Source organism: Pagrus pagrus, assembly GCF_965226575.1.
Source record: "Pagrus pagrus genome assembly, chromosome: 10".
Classification (NCBI taxonomy): Eukaryota; Metazoa; Chordata; class Actinopteri; order Spariformes; family Sparidae; genus Pagrus; species Pagrus pagrus.
The window spans coordinates 17,450,557-17,470,359 of NC_140194.1; the positions used below are offsets into that span (position 1 = coordinate 17,450,557).

The 19,803-nt window shown below is 39.5% G+C and overlaps 1 protein-coding gene across 1 annotated transcript; it reads right to left on the bottom strand.

Moving 5' to 3' along the window:
* Window positions 1-2,020: 2,020 nt before the first annotated feature.
* LOC311263856 (putative oxidoreductase YjmC) lies at window positions 2,021-13,635 on the bottom strand. Its single transcript, XM_084364195.1, has 11 exons — window positions 13,479-13,635; window positions 8,190-8,338; window positions 7,900-8,088; window positions 7,471-7,532; window positions 7,256-7,309; window positions 7,074-7,172; window positions 5,622-5,757; window positions 5,054-5,172; window positions 4,073-4,168; window positions 3,815-3,925; window positions 2,021-2,765 (listed from the first exon to the last, which is right to left on the bottom strand). Exons 1-11 carry the CDS (start codon window positions 13,484-13,486, stop codon window positions 2,700-2,702), a joined length of 1,089 nt encoding a protein of 362 aa, XP_084220321.1. The 5' UTR covers window positions 13,487-13,635; the 3' UTR covers window positions 2,021-2,699.
* Between the last annotated feature and the right edge of the window lie 6,168 nt (window positions 13,636-19,803).

A 19,803-nucleotide genomic window follows, 5' to 3' on the forward strand; every position in this document is an offset into this window, starting at 1 on the left:
GATGTCCCGACTTTACCTAAAAAATATCAATAACTCCACCACTGTTCCCTCCACTTTGCCATAAGAAAGTCAGGTCATAAACATGTCGTGTGTGCGTGATATGAGACGTTTTATGGAAATGTCAACACAGTATGTAGGCCTATGACACACAGTCTTAAACATATCATCATGCACTGTCACTGTCAAATATATTTCGTGCTCGCTGTACATAATTGTCAATTGAAACCCTGCATGCTGTTGGTGAGGTGCTGTATACACAGTATACATGTATGCATGTATGCATACATGTATACACAGTATACATGTATGCATGTATGCATAAAATGTACATAATCTATCCACCCTACATACACATATTTAATTTTTATACGTATTTATTTCATTGCACTACTTTTTGATATGCCCTATACACCTACTTTCTCTGCACATGCTGCAGTACTGTAATGTCCTGTTGCATTCATCATTCTTTAATCTTTACCTCTGACTTATTTCCTCAGTCCTGTTGTCCTTGTTCCTCGCTGTATGTATATTTCCATATAAATACACTAAGAGCAATGTAGTCAAATTCCTTGTATGTGTACACATACCTTGCCAATAAAGCCAGTTCAGATTCTGATATTCATGTACACACAACTGTTCATTTCCTTCACACACAAACACTTATAAAGACATTATATAAAAGCTAAGATTAAGCATTATAATAAAAAAAAAAACTATGATAGGAATTCTTATTATAATAGGATGGTACAGATCAAGTTTCAAAATTTAGGTGCTGTAACGATAAAGAGGATTTACATGGCTCTGTCTGAACAATGTGTAGTTTATGATTGGGACAGAAGATCAAGGTGATGAGCTTCATTATTAGTTTGTCTAAGCTTTGATAATGAGAGACTAATTAATAATATATAATTATTCAGAGCATTGTAAGATTTCTAAAAATCATTCAACACTAAGAATATCAAAAATTCAACTAATCTAGTTACATTTGTTGAAACAATAATGACTGCCTTGTACCGTATTTGCCCCTTACCAGGCAACCTATTATCAGTGTTAACTTTTTTTTTAAATGTATAACTATGTTAGCATGGGTCATTACAGAATAATGAATAATCTCAATGTTGTACTTCTGCTCACATAACAGCTTTACATCCAAAACGTCACCAATTTTATGGCAAATGTAGCAAATTGTATCTTTTATGAAATCGAGAGGCAAATACTAAAACAATAATATGTGAACCGTACAGATAAAAGTAGTTAACAAATAATACCAAGATGACAGAATACATGAAGTGTGTCCTTAAACTCCTAAAGGCAACCGTGCCTTTAGGAGTTTACACAGACTATGTCTCCATCTAGTGGTGAGAAAGTTTACATGCAAGCTGTAATGTATGGATTTCCTCAGGTCAGGGAGATTCAATTTAACACTAAGTGCACGCTATTTTTAATAGATTCAATCTCACAACAACACTTTATAACAATACCTTTTGTATGAGATTGTGAGCTACAACAAACTTGAATTTAAAGTATTGAGTCACAGAAAAAAAGTAACCTCCAAGTGAACATTCACCAAACAGTACATTTTAAACATGTCAGCAAGGATGTTATGTAATTAGATTGTGTCATACAATTATTTGTAATATTTGCCAATGATGACATAATATATAAGCTGTTTAAAGATTGAATTGAGCTAGCTACTTGAGCTACTTCTGGGGTACGTGTCACTACGTGTCACTACTTTATTTCTTTACATATTGCTGCTCTTGTTTATTGTCTGTGGTTTCCATTTATTTATCAGTATTTTGACTAGGAAGTATGTCTTGAACTGCATTTTAGACCATGAACTGTCACAGGTGGAGTTAAATTAAAAGTGTTGCTTATAGCACCATCTGCTGGTTGAAATACCTCAGGGTGGAAAATAAAGCATAACCAAGAAAACAGCCGCACACGAATGAATAACTTATATCCAAAAATATCAGACCACATGGGATAAAATTAAGTATAAAAAATAATGACAAACACGTTCTGGGTTGTATTGCTTTTATTGAATAAGGCACAAAACATTGGTGTTTTTATCAGGACCTCACAGTAAAAATCGACTTTATAAAAAGAAGCAAAACATTTTCACAGATTTATTTTAAAGCACTTTGCTGCATTAAAAAAAAATGTTTTTTTGTGCGTCACTGAGCTGCGATTACTGCACAATCACAAAATTGTACTGCAGTATATCTGGACAAAGTACAACGTGCCACTAAAAGACTGACCTAACTATCAAGTCAATGACAACAAACTACATTAGCTTTAGCTCATCTTTCAACAGCACCGCTCACACTTTGTTAACTCATTCACATCCAGCTATCGGCCATAATGCAACAACTGTCAACCTCTTCAGACAATGAATGTGCGTATTTAGCTGTCACAGATACAGTATCTAGAAGACATGCTTGAATTTTATTTGGATTCAGTATATTGAGACATAAAAAATATAATTGTTTTCCTTGAAAAATAAAAATATTTGATATATTCTTTTGTATGTGGCAAATCTCATGGTTTAAAATGATTAAAAAACCACATAAGTGTGTTTAAAATGAATAAAATATGATTGTCAACATGTATAATGTGTAAACAGCTGCATTCCCAAGTTTCTCAACGTGAATCTCGAGGCGAGAATAAGTGCCAGTTGAGGATCTCGACTGAACCGACTAGTTAGAGATGAGTTTGTCACATGGCAGCAGCTGGCTGACACCAACGCCCTTAGCACATTCATTCTGCAGAAATAAAACAAGGATGCAAGTTAGCTCAGTCTCATTAAACAAAAGTTGGATATTTTAGAAAAAATGCAGAGACAGGGAGTTGATAATGCTCATGAAGTCAAAGGCATCTCCTATTTGTTTAACCTGTAAAAACCTAAAATGTAAAAATGACAACTTGTGGTCATGTTGAGGTGTAGTTACCTCTGAGATCTTTTTTAAAAAGTTGAGGAAATGACTGCATGTGCCTAAGAAACAGTTCATCAGCCCTCATACAATCAGAACCTCTTTTTTCATTTGTACTTTGTGGATACCAAGTATTCAAATAAGATACAACATGTAAGTCAGTGAGCTTTATAGGTGCTATTAGGAGGATTTTGTTAACCTTTGGCAGAGCCAGGCTGGCTGTTTCTCCCTTTTTCCAGTTATTTATTCATATTTTGGATACAGACACAAGAGTGATATCAATCTCTGACATTGTTGGTGATGCGCTTATTCAATTTCTTGGACAAACTAGAAGCTCAACAAGGGAAGAAACAAAATTATCATATCTGCTATCACAACTACTCCAATGATCAATAGTAGTGTGTTGAAAACATCAATAAAACCATCAACCTTAATTCGGACTATTGTGAGAAAATCATCACTTTTCAGTCAATATACTACAATATATTGAGCTAGAATCAATAAACATTTCTAAATGTTTCAGGCCTTGACTACTAAGCTCTTCTTTTATGAAGCTCTGATTAGAGCTGCACTGATTAGTTGATTAAACTATATATATATATATATATATATATATATATATATATATATATATATATATATATATATATATATATATAAATAATTTTGGTCTTCTTTGTGTCTTTATTACAGTAAATGAAGAGTCTTTTGGTTTTGGACTGTTGGTTTGACAAAATAATCAAAAAGAGTTCTGGGAAATTGTGTTGAGCATTTTTTCACCATTTTTTGACTTTTCATAGACATGATTTATCGAATAGTCGTGAAAATAAGCAGATTAATTGATAATTAAAATATTATTTAGTTGCAGCAATAGCTCTTACCATGTAGTTGACGACGTTGAGGTGGTAGGGGATCCCGCCCATCTCGTCACACTTCTTCATGTTCGTCCTCTCTGGATCTCCAGCAGCCAAAACAGGAGCATCGGGGTCAGCCTATATGACAAGCAGCAGCAAAGACAAATCACTTTATTTAATTTTCCCTCAAAATTATACGCCTGAGGGGTTGCAATCATTGAACATCATCTAGACATTTTCCCATTAATTAATCAGCATATCATCGTAGCTGTGGTCTCTACTCACAGGTTCCATTCCTCTCTGGATGGACAGCAGGTCTGACATCCTGTCGTTGAACTCGGAAGCAAAGTTCTCTGGGTTGATCGCCACAAAACACTGACCCTGCAAACACAAAACGGGCGATGACGACAGCGTAAAGAACTGACCCAATACAAACAGTACAGGGGAGCCATGACACGCCATAACATGTTATATATTCATTGATCCTGCTTGTCTTTTAGATAACAGCGGCTGTTTCAACACGTCAAACCTGTTGTGTTTCTTTGCTGTGGTTGACATTTCACCTACTTTGTGACTGTCGAGCTAATCATCACATTATTGTAATGCAACCCATCTTGTGTAATGTAACTGATATACCAAGTAAGATTTACACAATAGAGCTGCAACGTCAAACGTGTCAGGATGCGTTGCTTGTTTTGTCATTTATGACAGTAAAGGGGAAGTCTTAAGTTTTTGACTATGGATTGGACAAAAGAAGTAAAGAACATAATCATTTGTTGCAGCTCTAATCAGTATGGAAACTTTTACTAAACTTTCCTGCTGCTTAACTGGTCAATAATTCACAAGCTCTGATTCTCCAGACTAGAGGAACATAACATATCTACATTATAACCAGTGGCTTTTATTTATTTATTATTTTAACTTGAAGCTGCAATTTAATTTTTTTAGTGAACGTCCTTGAAGATGCATAAAGCAATGCAACTGCAAAGCAGCAAAAGTTCTGTCCACATTAAAATGGATCGATGTACCACACATTTTAAGAAAACGTGCCGGTAACTTTTGACTTAAAAAAGACTTCTCTTTTTTCTCTATTTCCGTTACAGGTAGGTAATTTTCAACCTATTACTCAGTCTGTTACATTTACCAGACAACAAGACAAGAGGACAAAGTGACAACAGCTCACTTAGGGAAAACAGGGATTAGCACGTCCTCTTTAAAACACAACACAACGCATGCCAAGAAAAACAAACAAAAACGGGAACGTACCAGGTTGGCAACTTTGTCTGTTACTTTCCACGTGCGGACATGATTGCTGTATTGGGCACCAGCCAAGATACCACAGAACACTTCTACCATCATTCCCAGACCGTAGCCTTTGTACCCTCCTGAGGGCAACAACACAGACATCACAACACAAACAAACGTCAGTGTCTAGTGTCAAGTGGACAGGATGAAAAGAACAAATGCTTTGTATCAGATGATAATGAAGAATATAAAAGAATGACAACATGTAGATAAAGCAAAACATGATAATTTGCTAATCATTTTTGACATATACACTCAATAAAAGCAATAACCCAGAGAATTAAGACTGAGCCCTCGCTTGTGATGCATCATCTCTCCCTGATCTGGTCTGCTGTCACTTTCTGTCCTCCATTTTTAACCTGAAAAATTGTTACTACGTGAAAAAGTTAGTGTACTTCCTCCCTAAATCACATCTTTCCCACTATATATTCCAAGAGAACCAAGTTATGTGGTAAAATTGTGTATAAGAGGCTCAAAACTGAGTGCACAACTTAGTAAACCAAGAGGGAAGCACAGACTTGTATCTGACCTGTGGCTTCACTGCCACCAATGGGCACCAGTCCTCCTCCACTCAGAACTCTCTTGGGGTCGGTGGTCAGCTTGCCCTGTGCGTCACAGCCCCAGCCCTCGGGGATGGGGTCTCCACGCCGCTCATGGAGCTCCACCTGTGCACATTAATCATCGAGACTTTGAATAAGACAGTAAGTAAGTCCACATTATACTATGGTTTTCAATTAATTATTGCAACCCTTAGTGAGTTAGCTATCCTTAATCTTTCAATCCTGAGGTTTGTGCTTTTTTTAGTGGAGGCACACTGAATCTGCAACAGTCCTGTTTCAGATGATAAAAAAAAAAGAGAGTAGGACAGCATCCTGACATGACTATTCAACATAAATGTTCTAGGAAAGATGCCGTTCTTCAGCTTGTTCTCTTGCATTTGCACAATCTACATACATAATTTGTAACGAATACTGTATTTTTATATTGCCTCTGTATTTTTAATGTGTGTTGTGGAGTGACACAGAAATAAAGTTTATCTATCTATCTATCTATCTATCTATCTACACAGGTGAGGTTAATTACGGATTTCGTCCGTAGAATCACCTCTCTGTGACACCTTCACTGTCCCTAGGGTAGCAGATAAAACCACACCGCTACCCTTCCTACCTTTTGCCTGTGCATAAGGTTTCCTACCTCATGCTACCTGATTGAAAACTGTAGAGTAGCAGGCTTTGATACACTACACCTGGGGTGACTTGATTTGTTTTGTATTAAGTTTCTAATTGAAAGCTTTGCCACAGCCATCTTCTGTGCTTAGATTTAAGCTTATTTTCTAGCTTTTCTTAATACTCTCTAAGCTCTCTTTGTCGTCTCTTCAAATTCATACTAACAAGTCTATAAGATGAACTGAACCATGGCTTGTTATAACTGAAAATCTTAACAGAAAACATAAAATATAGGCGACAAACTCTTTGTTTGCTAATGTGTCACGGACGCACCAGAAAACATGAACACTAGAAAGCAGCATGGAGGCCAGTGACAATGTCTCTCCTTCAAACTCAATGCAGAGTGACAGATGTTCGAGCGCTGCTTGAATGATGACGGATGGAAATACAACATGCTGCACGTCATGGCATCTCACTGGAAAAGGGAGCTGGAACTGAAGTCACGTACTCACGTCGCTCTGAATACACGTGAATACTGCCGAGTCATTTGAACCTGGAATGAATGCTGAAGGTACGATATCCAATTGAAAACCAGACGTTAGTGGATTTTTTATCCAATGTGAAAGGGTTGAAGTGTCTCAAGTACAGGAGAGCAAGACTGCAACATAGTCTTAATGATGGCATCACCAAACGTATGGCGTTAAAATAAAGAGCCCGGGTGAAATCCCATTAATGCAAAGTCTCGTGGCTTTGAGGAAGTTATGATCTGTATGTCAGGCATCCCTGATGGCTTATCAGCACAAACTTGTTCTCACCTTTCCAAGTGCTACTGCTGATGTGGCCATGTCCAGAACAAAGCTGTCTCCGTCTTTAGCGGGAGCTGCCACACTGATGGGGTTGGTGCCTAAAGTACACTACAAACAGCAGGTACACAGTATTAGAACGAGACACAGAAGTTATTTTACAGTTTATTCTGTAGGATAAATCATAGATTTACCTCTTTACCACGTGTTGGAACCACCAATGGGGACGTGTTGGTAAAAGACATGCCCTGTGGTAGTTAGATTATTATTAGACATACAATGAAAACCATCAAGGAAAACAGCACATCGACCTCCACTAAAGAAATGACATTTAGTTTAAAATCTTTTAATGATAAAAAAATTTATTTAAAAAGCTTAAATAGCTACAAATATTTAACCTTTCACTCACAATCATGTTTTCCTTCAGAGCTTGCAATGCATAGTATCCGGCAATACCGTAATGGTTGGAACCTAAGAGAGAAAAGTGCCATTCATTAAACACTTGAATAGCAAAGGCAGCAGTAAGTATATTCTATTAATTCAAATCAAATGCATTGCAGTGATTTTGGCGTCTCTTCTCCCACACTTAACTGCCTGTTACATGAGCACTCTTCTAATCTTTTAATAGAGAAGATAATCCCTTTACAAATGGTGAACATTCAGTCAAATCAAATACAGACCTGCAACCTGAGCATGTTAGCATGACACATCGGTTCACAAGAAAAGAGTTGTTTATCCATCACATTAATCATCAGATTTTTTTAACAGATGTCTTGAAGTGCTTGTTTAGCTGCACCACAACTTTTCTTTTTGGGGGTTTGAAGAAAGCAGGACTAACCGTGTGCCACCACCCAGCCGATGCCGACTTCTTTGGCCTTCTTAACGGCCAGATTCATGCAGAAGTTTCCCACCACGGGACCCAGGAGGTTCTTCCCATCCACCAGTGCTGTGGCTGCAGTCTCCTTCTCCACCACTGGCTCACCGTCCTTTGCACAGATCCCCATCTTGACGTCCTTTACATACATGTCTGTGAAAAAAGGTATAGAAGCACAAGTCATACTTTAATACTGACACAAAAACACTCACAAGCATGCAGCTTAAATAATCAACTTCCAGACTTCAACTGACCCATCCTGTTGAGTCCATGGCTGTAGTGGCCCCTGTGGTCCCCCTCCACCAGCACCTCGGCCAGGCTGCGGGCGTGATGCTCCTTGGTGCCCACGGCTGTCATACACCTCTCGATGAAGCCTTGCACCTCCGCCTTGGTAATCAGACATCTGCAGAGGGGAAAAGTTTATAATCTGATTAGCATATCCTCAAATATGCCATTGTAGTAACACAATCAAAAGGGAAGAAAATGTGTATTTTAGTTTGTTATGAAGTATGCCGATATATTATACCTCATGTCTGTTATGACATCTGTTCTTTTCATCTGACCTAATCAAATCGATTTGCAAACCAAATTTGACTTCATTGACAAAATCAATTATGTCCACACAATCATTGACAGAACAGAACGGACGTGACTTTTGGCCTACAAAGCAAAGGTAATCCAAACCTATCGCAATGTTGCCAAATTACGTTCCACGCCAAAGTCCTGCAGGACTTAACCCTTTTTTGACGCACATTTTAGACAGGTAGGACAGCCCTATGCTAATTCAAAGTCCATCTTTGCAACCGTGATTGTGAAACCTTTAATCACATACAGTACATGACATAGGTCATGACAGTAAAGCTCTGCAGGTATTGCATTAAGTTGTAACCGCAAGCAGAGCTTAGCAGAAAACTTCCGATGGAAGAACTGAAACCTCTCTGTTGACGTAAAACAAATCAAGATGAGCTGCGGCAACATAAAATCTGGAAGGACATCATGTTCCAGTGAAACTGTTAGACTCTAGCCACGCTCAACACAGTCCTGTCACAGTCTCTGTCACAATTAAAGTCGTCTGCATGAAAACTCTCAGAAAAATGCGATAATTACACAGCATGCTAAACAGTCTGAAAAAACCCTCAAATTGCTCCTTTCCAATTCCCCAAAAATTGGTCAGAGAAGAATTATGTGCTTGGCTCAATGCACAGCAAATCCCTCTATCAGCAACAGATGCAAATAGTCACATCACTACTGTGACAGAGTAAAGATCGTTGTATGAAGAAAGCTCTGCTGAAAATTAAGAGATGCTAACAAGGATTTGCAGATATTTAAAAACTGATCTTTTGTGCACACATCACAATGACAAAATAATACAACCAGCTAAGAGCAAAAGAAGTAATATGACGATTATGTCATACATCGGCCAAAAATCTTCAGCCATAACCAGTTAACTGTGTTCCTCAAAATTCCTTTTTCCAGACGTCATTTATTAAATGTTCGACTGACTGATGAAACAACTTTTGATAACTAATATAAGCCAGATTAATCATAAAATGCTTTAATTATCACTGACGGAACAGAACACAGGCATAGTGATGAGGTCTCCAAGTTCTGCTAGTCTTTAACGCTGAACACATTACATATCTCTGCCTTCTTCGTTGACTCTTTCTCTACTCTCTTCCTTGTTTCCTCCATTATACTTTATTGCACTTGGTGGGTAGAAAACTTGTAAGTTTTGGAATGCACCATAATTGGGTCCAGATACTTGCTGTGGGCCGATCTGCCTGGTGATTGGATCGTTTTCAGTCTCTCTCCAAAATAACATTGTGTTCCCTAACAGCTGTGCTAAAAAAAAACAATAACCAATGCAAATCATCAAAAACTTCTGCACATCGGAGGGTTGGGATCTGGGTGTTTGTTTACTGATTAACCCTGGTTGTAATGATAAACATGAACTGAAGCAATTGGCTAAGCTATAGAATCTATAGTATATGGCTTCTAGCTTTTATCAAGAGTGTCTGACTGTGAGGTATGCAGTTCTTATACAACCTGGACTTAACGCAGACCGACTGATTTCCTTTGAAACATCAGCCCTTTAACAATAAACAATAAGCTCCATCCTCACTACAACTTGCTGTGAGAACAACTTGTGTAATCTGCTTTACATCTGTTACTTATAAGGAAACCAGCGTAAACTAAATTGTGGCACAAAGAGTCCTAAAGAGTACACCGTGTACTCCCACCAGCTCCTCCAATCACTGTGCCCAAAAAACTTACAGCTGCTTTCAATCCAACAAATATGTCTCAGTGAGGCCATAAAGGACCTTCAAGCATTTTGATGTCTTCAAGCATGAAACTATACTTACTAAATTTTTTGCCAAGAGTTAGATGTGAAGATGAGAGAAGAGAAGATCAATACCACTCTCATGTGTATACACTGAATATGAAGCTGAAGCTTGCAGCCAGACAGCGTATCTTAGTATAAAGACTGTAAATGGGGAGAAGCAGCTAACTTTGCTCTGTCCAGAGTTGGTAAAGCCACTTTCCAGCACCTCTAAAGCTCACCAGCCAACACATTACATCTTGAATGTTTATTCTCTACAAAAAACAAAACAAAAAGCTTGTGGTTTTACTGTTACTATTTATTGGTAGGGACCAGTAATCTCTTGGAGTCTCCGCTGGTTGCCCGGCAACTGGTCCTGGCAAAGAAATAGTCATATTGTTTTTTATATCTATCAAACAAACAGAATATAAAATGTTAATTGGTCCTTAGAGATGATGGTTCGCTACCCTTGTACTGTACATATCCAGACAAGCCAAGTAGTGTATTGAGGAACCCTCACACTAATTGTGCGTGATTAAAAAACTAGATAGACTTGTCCCTGTGCAAACCTTTAATAAACTGGACTTTTTCATGGTCAAATATTTCTCTCCAGTTACGCACCGACACCAAACATAGCCTTTGTTGTTTACCCTAGCTGCCATTCCAGCGACCCCCTCCTCCTTATGTGGAAAAACATCCAACAGGGTCGTCTCTGGCATACGTTAGAGGTAGGTGATATAACATCTGCAGGGAGGCTGGACATGGGTTGGGGGTCTCAGAACACACATGGAAACCCTAATGAATTCCCTGAATGGAGTCCATTTAGGATCTGTGGGACTGCAGCGGGTACCAGTGGAGACTTATGCAATGTCTTATGCAAGAAGGACGTAAAAACCACGTGGCACGTAAAAGTTCCTGTAGGTCACAGAGAAATGAGAAAGGGAAAAATTTGACCTGGGCTTCACGATGGAAGTGTGACACTTTCCAGATGGCCAGTAGCTGTCATTGTGTCCCGAGGTCACACTAATGCACAGGTAGGCTTAGTAGGTTTGTTTAGGCACTGAATACAGTGAATGCTTTAATACATGTCATTACAAACACAACTAAAAAGTTGCCATTTCTCCTCGAAATATCTCCTTCTTCAAACAAAGAATGCAGCCCAGGAGAAACTGGCTTTGGTTGAATTCTCTTTGGACTGTGTATTCAGGGTCAGGGTCGAACGGGAGGCCCTTTCTTTACTGGCTCATGTTACAAGTATGGGGGATGTGGGACATGTGTGTCCAAGAAGGGGAAAAAGGCACTCTCCTAAAGGATGATCACATGAAAAATACAAAAGGAAATAGTCTGATCAGTCCAAGATTTTGATGCACAATATTATCCTCATAATCATAAAAATAGGCTTAAAAGTCTTAAAACGGCAATATAATATATTGGAATCACTTGACCTTCCATTTTGTTAAGAAACAATCATTTTCATTGCATCACAGGTCCCCCTGCATTAACAAAGGATGTATAAACAGTGGGCATCATTCTTTAGTTTGGTATCCATCGTATTTCCACACATCAGATTTAAAAGGTGATATTGCAAACACAACGCCACTGTTCAAATTATCAGCCCCCTCAAGTGGTTGTCCGATTGTTGCAGAACTCAAACTGGCAACTACCAAGCCTCTTGATGCTGACAAAACAAGGATACCACATGATATCAACAGCGTTGTAGTTAGAAGCTGGAACCAACCGTCAGACTTCTTACAGACGTAAACAAAACAACCATTTTGGACCCAACTTTTTTTTCCTTTTTTTTTTTTATGAATGACTGAATGAATTCAATCTTCTGGCTGATGATTTTAGGTTTTCCTTGAAGAATCTGGAGATAATCCTCCTTCTTCATTATTCCATTTTCTTTCTTTAGAGCACCAGATCCACTGGCAACAAAAAAGCCCCACACCTTCTCACCTCCAAACACATTGATGGTTATCGTGGCCAAAAAACTACATTTTTGTTTCATCTGACCTCAGAGTTTTCTTCCAGATGTTTTTTTCTCCGTCCATGTGATCAGCAGCAAACTTCAGTGGAGCTTCAAGGTGCCGCGCCTGAAGCAAGAGCTTATTTCTTGCACGGCAGCCTCTAAGCACATGGCGATGCAAGACACGCTTGACTGTGGACACTGACACCCGTCTTCCAGCAGCTTCTAATTCATTGCAGACTTGCTTTTTGGTGGTTTTTGGTTGACTCTTGACAATCCTGACCAATTTTCTCTCAGCGGCAGATGACAGTTTGCGTTTTCTTCCTGATCGTGGCAGCGACACAACTGTGCCATGCACTTTAAACTTACAAACAATTGTTTGCACAGTAGATCTTGGGAGCTTTAACTGCTTTGAAATGGCTCCAAGTGACTTTCCTGCCTTGTTCAAATCAATAATGCGCTCTTTCAGATCAATGCTGAGCTCCCTAGACTTTCCCATTGCAGTGTTTGTGGCTGAGTCTAATGGGTGTATCAAACAAGCCCTATTAAAATGAGTCCAGAAAAGTCACCAGATGTTATCAATCATTATCACTCAGAAGAAGTTAAGAGGACACGCTACAGAGAAAATGGATTCACACAACTTTCTATTGGTCATTCAAGTTGTTGTATGTATATTTCTGAGCCAGCAGATTTGGTCACATTGTCAGAAGAACCATAATAAATTCAGATTTGAAGCAAACTTCTCATCTTTCCCTCACAGAAAAATGAGAGCTGTAGAAATCATTGGAATATGTAAACTTTTGACCACGACTGTATGTCAACATGAAGACTTTACCACTTTATCCAGAGCAGGGTCTATCAGCTTATGTTAATGATCAGATGCTTCAAGGCAGAAGTCCCAACCATGCACATTATTCCCATTCAGGTAAAACTTTGCAAGGGAGCTGCTGCTAACTTCCTCCACTTTCCATTTTGGGCAGACAACACACACACAATTTGATGATCTATGAGTGTAAACAAGAGGAAAGCAATCACAACATTGTAGAGTTGAATCCAAAAGCTTGACAAATAAAAAAAAAAAATGAGCCTAGTCTTTTGAAAGGCGTGTTTAGATCTCAAGATAATAACTGTCCTGATTTTCCACCGCCACACGTCAAGGAGCGTGTTGTCCTGTCCTGCCATGCAGCTCCTTCACACCCTAATTAACTCTTTTGTCCTCCCCCCCCCCTTTAATTGCAGCGCACACCGGGTCCCTACCTGCTCATGGTGACTGCTCTGCTTCGTGCTCCTTCGGGTCAATTACTGTCGCTCCTGGCCTGTGATGCTGGAGAGCTGCCGATGTCAGTGAACTACGGAGACTCGGCCAACTTGCTCTTCAAGCCCAGGAGAGTTTGGAAACGCCCAGTGTTGTCAAGGTGTCCTGCCTGTTGTCTCTCTGTGGGCGGGTTGGAGGAGAGGCTTGCGCAGGGGGGAGTGAGCCTTCTCTGCTGGCTCGTCGACACTCAGCAGGCCTGTTCGTGGCGTGGCAAGGTCGTGGGGCTCCAGGCGTTGTGCAAACTTTGCATTTTGCTGCTTCAGTGTTTAACATGATAGGCATGCTACCTCTGGAGAGCACAGCTTGTACTGACGGGTAATGGCCCCTGAGGAGTTCTACTTCAGTTCATCTGTAGGTTACTGAGCTTATTAAAGATGACCTGTTATTAATTATATTCATTTGGGATGCGGTGCAACTGCATTGATTAGACCTTGCTCAATACTTTATAGAAATCATTAAAAACATTAAAGATTTACCAACATTTTGCAGCCAGCTTCCTCTCAAACATCACAAAAAACAAAAACAACTCATCATCCTGCACAATAACAGGACAATAGGACTGTCTGGCATGTGAACCACATTCCTGAGGGATTTTCCATTTCAAGAGATGTTGGCTGTAAGACTATGTAAGAAAAATACATGGTTGTAACTTTTGCCCCCGTGGATGAAGGTCCTTGTAGTTATAAAGCCGAAATCGGTGGTGGTCGTCTCGAAAGGGGACTTATGGCTTTAGGCTAAGGTGTAGTCACTTACATAAGAGATTCAGGGACATAAGAGCGGGAAAGAAATGAATTACTGCTCCCTCTTCTGGTTCAGATCTGTCTTTGATTAAATGTTCTGGAAATGTTCCTTTGCTAGCGACAAATGTGGGAGTTGCCAGTTTTTTTTTTTTCATTTGTCCCAACAAGCAAACTGAGTGGGTTTTGTCTTGCGAAATGGCAGCAGGAGGAGCAGAGAAAACACAAGATAGACGGTTGAATCAAGCTTGAAACTGAACACCAACAGAGAGATGTATGACATTAAGGTTGATTAAAGTGATCATTTCGCTTGCTTTACATTATTTCCATACTTATTTTCTTAATTTGGCTACCTGGCTACTTTACACTTCATGTTAAAGTGGCTAAAAATATACAAAGGGTGGTTTGCAGACCAATTATGTAAGAAGTACTCAGACTTATGACTCAAAGGTATAGGATTTAGGATATACGATCATAATGAGCCTTCTATATCTACAGAGAGAGCAGGTCACCTTCCACAGAGGCAGACATGTTGCAGCGCCATGTTTCTACCAACACATGCTCATACATAAACGACTGAATGGGTCAAGTGTCAACATCTCCCAAATCGACATATGTCATTGTTCCCAGACTGTTGTGCAGCCCAAAAGCAACACATGTGTCAGACCCTTCTTGTGAGGTTGCAGTCTGTTGAGATTTAGGCAAGAGAACTACTCCGTTAGGTTTAGTTGCCTCTGCATCGTGGTTAAGGCTAAAATCATTAGGTTACTTCTATAACTTCCGTTACAGACAAACCTACGTAACTTAAGTTATGTTAGCACGTACGTCATGTAACTTCAATAAGTCAGAAGAACTCACCATTGAATTCTGGTTTCTTAATGGACACAAACAGCTGTCCCCTGAATCAAACTCGATCCTGTGCTCGTTAACCTTGCTTGACGCATCCACGACCCCCTCCCTATACACACTTTTTACTCTTTATACTCCTTTTTCCTCAGTTCCTCCTTTCCATATGTAATAATTACTACGGCCGCAACAGGTCGCAGCCGAACAACAAATGTAAATATGGGTAGGAATAAGCTGCGTTTATTTTCAACCTTTACAGTGTTTTTTTTGTTTTTAAGAGGACAGACACGTTCCTACTGGAGCTCAGCTAGCAATACTTCACAGTAGACATCCTCTACTAAAAATAGGGTCCTGCAATAAAGACTTAATTTGAGTAAATGTACAAAAGTGTTAGCATCAAATTCTAAATGTGTTAAGTCAGAGTGACTCTCATGACACATTATTATTATTATTATTATTATTATTATTATTATTATTATTATTATCCCATTTAGCATGTGATGGTTGTTTTCCATTTAAAAAGGCTGGTTTGATGAAGTCAGGAGTACTTGGAGAGTCCAGCAGGCCACAAGGGGTCAGGCCCTCCCTGGACTTGGAAGTGTGGCAACTGAACAAGATGTGAGTGCTACAGATAGATGACAGATAGACCTTTACTATACAGACATTCTGGCCACAAGGTAGCAACATAATTATTCCCAGATTCTGGGAATCCTGTGCCAAAGCTGCTATAAATTATGGTGAATGAGATGGCTTCATGCTCGGCTTTCATATTTTTGTCGTCCTGCAATGTATGAGAGGAGGGGGGTGGGGATAATGAGATACTTGCGCCTCATTTTCTCAGCAGTTACAACACACTTTAACTAGTTATGGAACAGTCTGTACTTTAGTCTCATTTAACCCAACAAAAAAAGCTCTGAAAAAAAAAACAACTTTCCATAGAGGGAAAAAAAAGATGGCGGTGGCAGAGTTTCTGGAGATTGTTAATATGTAGGTTTGTTTTTGATAGTATAACTTGGACTTAACTTGTCCTTGGAACGGGGAAAATCGTCTGAGAACAGAGGGCGTGGAAACCAGTTAAGCTACAATATCACTTACCCTTCATCGGCCTAAATAAAACTCCCCAGGCTCTTCTGCTCTCCTGTTACATAAGGCACTATGAGTATTAATACAATACTTTTTCACCTTCTCACAGATGATGTAAAAAAATTCAAATTCAGTGCCCGGTTACAAATGCTTCACCGACAGTACGGATGATTTTAGAGCTGCAGTCACCTCCTGTGTGTTTATTGAGGACATCTTGTTGTGTTGTACCAAAAAAGTGTTCTTTGGTACAACAACCTGTTTCTAATTAAACATGAAGAGCTGGGATCATGTCAGTAATGACAGAGGAGCCCAGAGGCAACTTATGTTAGAAGGTGATAATCACAGAGTCATCATATGACTAGTTTAGACATGAAAATGCAGCTTGTAGTTTACAGTTTCTGCTCCTCGAGCTGTGTGTATCTGGCCTGTTGAACCAGAAGATGATTAGCCTTCATTTATGTGGCAGTGAACGTGTTCTAATGAATACTGAAGGCAGCACCTACCTGACATAACTTACATAAATACATTGGGTTTCATGAATAATCCACTTTTGTAAATATCAGCATGTCTAAACAGACGCTGTTCAAACTGAGGCTTAGAGGCTCAAAATTTGCGACAAATCAATGTTTTAGGACGGATTAGAGTGTCTGTGCATAAGTCTGGTGTGTCCCTCTGTGTACACTAGCATGTTTGAACCTGTGTGTGCATAGTACAATGTCAAATGCTTGTATGTACATGTAAGTTGCCTTTTTATGTCTGTATGTTTCCAGTTGCATGCATGGCTTAAATAGCATAGCTACTCTAACCAGATTGCCATGAAGTTTGCGGTGGATGTTCTCGGCCTTCCTTGAGTATAAATCCGAATAATTTTGGTGACCTCGTGACGTTTGCTCCAGTGCCACATGTAGGTCGACATTTTCTAGTACATGGCCATGAAATGTACTCAGTGTTGTGCTTTTAGATTTCAGTTTAGTTATTTCCTGTTTTGTAATGAGCGTTACCCTCTCCTCATGTGTCGTGTTCTGTTTTACTTCCTGTCTCCTTTCTATGGCACCATGTGTTTCATTAGTTAATTAGCCTCATGTGTATTTAGTCTATGTGTTTTCCACTCTTTCAGTGGTCCCACTGTCTCTGTTTGCTGCTTATGTATTTACCTGTATTTCTGCCTGTGTTTGCCATTCCTTAGCAGTTTGCACTAGTTTTTGTATTGCTCCTTTTGGATTAGCTTCAGCTTGCTTTCTTCTGTTTTGTAGCCTGAATTCAGTTTTACATTAGTTTCTACAACTTGCCTGCCTTCCTGGTGTTGTGCATTTGGGTCCTCTATGGAGCTGTAAAAACTGTAACAATGAGCACACTGATAATCTACCAAAGATGAAGCCTTTTAACTTTGAATGAGCTCTCCTCCTGCACCACTGCGCCATCTTGTGTGCAATGTTAGCTGTGCACACAAGATACAGATTTTTCAACTAACAGGCAAACTGCTGAGTGCATAATGCTCAAAGAAATTCTGCACTATGATCTGTCCAAGACATTATGGTGGAGTGCGATCATTTTGTCTGTACCACTGGGGCTGGCCTATTCAACCACTTTATTAGAAGTGCTTGATTAGATCGATAGGATTGACATTTCCTATATCTGACCTGTAAAGCCCGAAATTAAAATGTATGAAAACAATGCACTGTTTTATTATTCTTTTTGATCTGCAATTAGTTTACACGATTGGAATTGACAAACAAAACAAAAGTGCAGCAAAAACCTGGAAAAGCACCTTTTTAGTCTTAGAAGTACGTTGTCCATTTTTCTCCCCGCTTAAACTTTAAACTTTCTCATGAACAAACCTTTTTTCTGTGTTTGGCAATTCACATAAATAATAAATGGGCCAATTACCCTACTTAAGAAATAATCAAGGGGCCAGAATGGGTTTGTTAAAGGGCCACGTTTGGCCCACAGGCCACCAGTTGAGTAGGTCTGCTCTAGGGACTTCTTGGATTTTTTTTGGGCTGTACACTGTAAAGGTTGTATAATAGGTATAAAAACAAGACCAACCACCTATTATGCTGTATGTCATTTACACAGGAGCAGCTACCCTCAAGGTTGAGGCAAGAAGCTGGTCATCATAGGGTTGTTTGTAGTTTTTCGAACTATTCAAAATGGTGTCAAGGACTTGCTTTTTGCTGGTTTAGTTTCCCAAAAAGCACTTCTGATGAGCAGTGAGTCCTATTATACTAATCAGAACCAAGTATATGTTGTGTGAGTTAGAGAGACGTAGAAAACTGAAGACACACCAATACAAGATGTTGAATTCATCAGGACACAACATTAGGTAAGTATTAGAAGAAGAACATGCTGCATTTGACCAGAAAGTTCAGGTTAGGGTAAATGTTAGACATGACAGTTGAGGTTAGAGGGTAAAGAGTATTTGTTGAGCCTGACTCGCACAACAGTACAAGTGTATGTGGTCTTCCTGCATGCCTTCCTCCTGCCTCCCCAGGCCTCAGCCATACCAAACAGCTCCCAGAAAGCACAGCGAGAAGCTAGCGTCTGCCCTCCCTTGGCAAGGCCGGCTGCTAGCCTGTAATTCTCCACGCCTTAGACATCTGTAAGCATTTCTCTCTGACCTCAGGAGCAAAATAGAAAGTTGGAAGCTAGAGGCTGTGATTTGGGTGCGTCTAAATAAAGTTGCGAGCTAAGGAGAGGCTGCTAATATGATGGGAGTCCAGAGGGTGGGAGGTCCAGAGCACCCAAGTCTTCAAAGACCAGGACCAGGCAGCAGGAGGACAAATGGCGCCTGTGAGGGTTTTCTTTCTTTTTTTTTTTGACGTTTAGATTTAGTGTCTGTATTGCTCAAGGAAATCTCAGTGGGTGTATTTCAAATGCCACATGCAAGTACAAACTTGACTTGATCTGTCTTGATTTGCATGTCTGTTCCCCACCTGTCTTTATCCCTGCATACTGTGTGTGTTATACCAGCTGTGTCAGACAAAGCTAGTTCAGCTAAAATCCTAAAATTGTTCATGGTCTGTACATGGCAACTAACTACTGCATTCCAGACAACCCAACTTTGTTGCGGTCAGCCAAGTTTTTTGTTAACTTTTTGCATGGTGCACCTTAAAAGATTGGAGGTCAGAAGTTGGAAATTTCAACCAGGATATTATGACCTCCAACAGTGACTGGAACGCAGCATAAGTCCCTGAAAGCGAAGCAATTCAACAACATTACTGACATTTCAGAAGCCCTGTTTTAAAGCTATATTTATCATTAAATGTTATATCTGTGGATACTTATTCCACTTTCAGTCAAATTCAGTCTTTCAAATGCAGCGTCTCATCAAATGAAACACTTGTCACTTGTCTGGTGCATTATTTTACACAGATTTCTATGGGAGTGAATTTTGCACATCTGTGATGATGTTCCTAAAGGGAGGGCCCAACAGTGCTGCAAAAGTTTAGCAGAACTCCAATAAATATCCATACATTGGCTACCAAGACTTTCTGCGGTATTAACCAGCCAGCAAAGGGCTAATATAAAACGACATGTCTTCCCCAAAGCATGCGCCATTTAATCTGTAATGATTCCCCAGACTGTGAGCAGATTGAGTGGA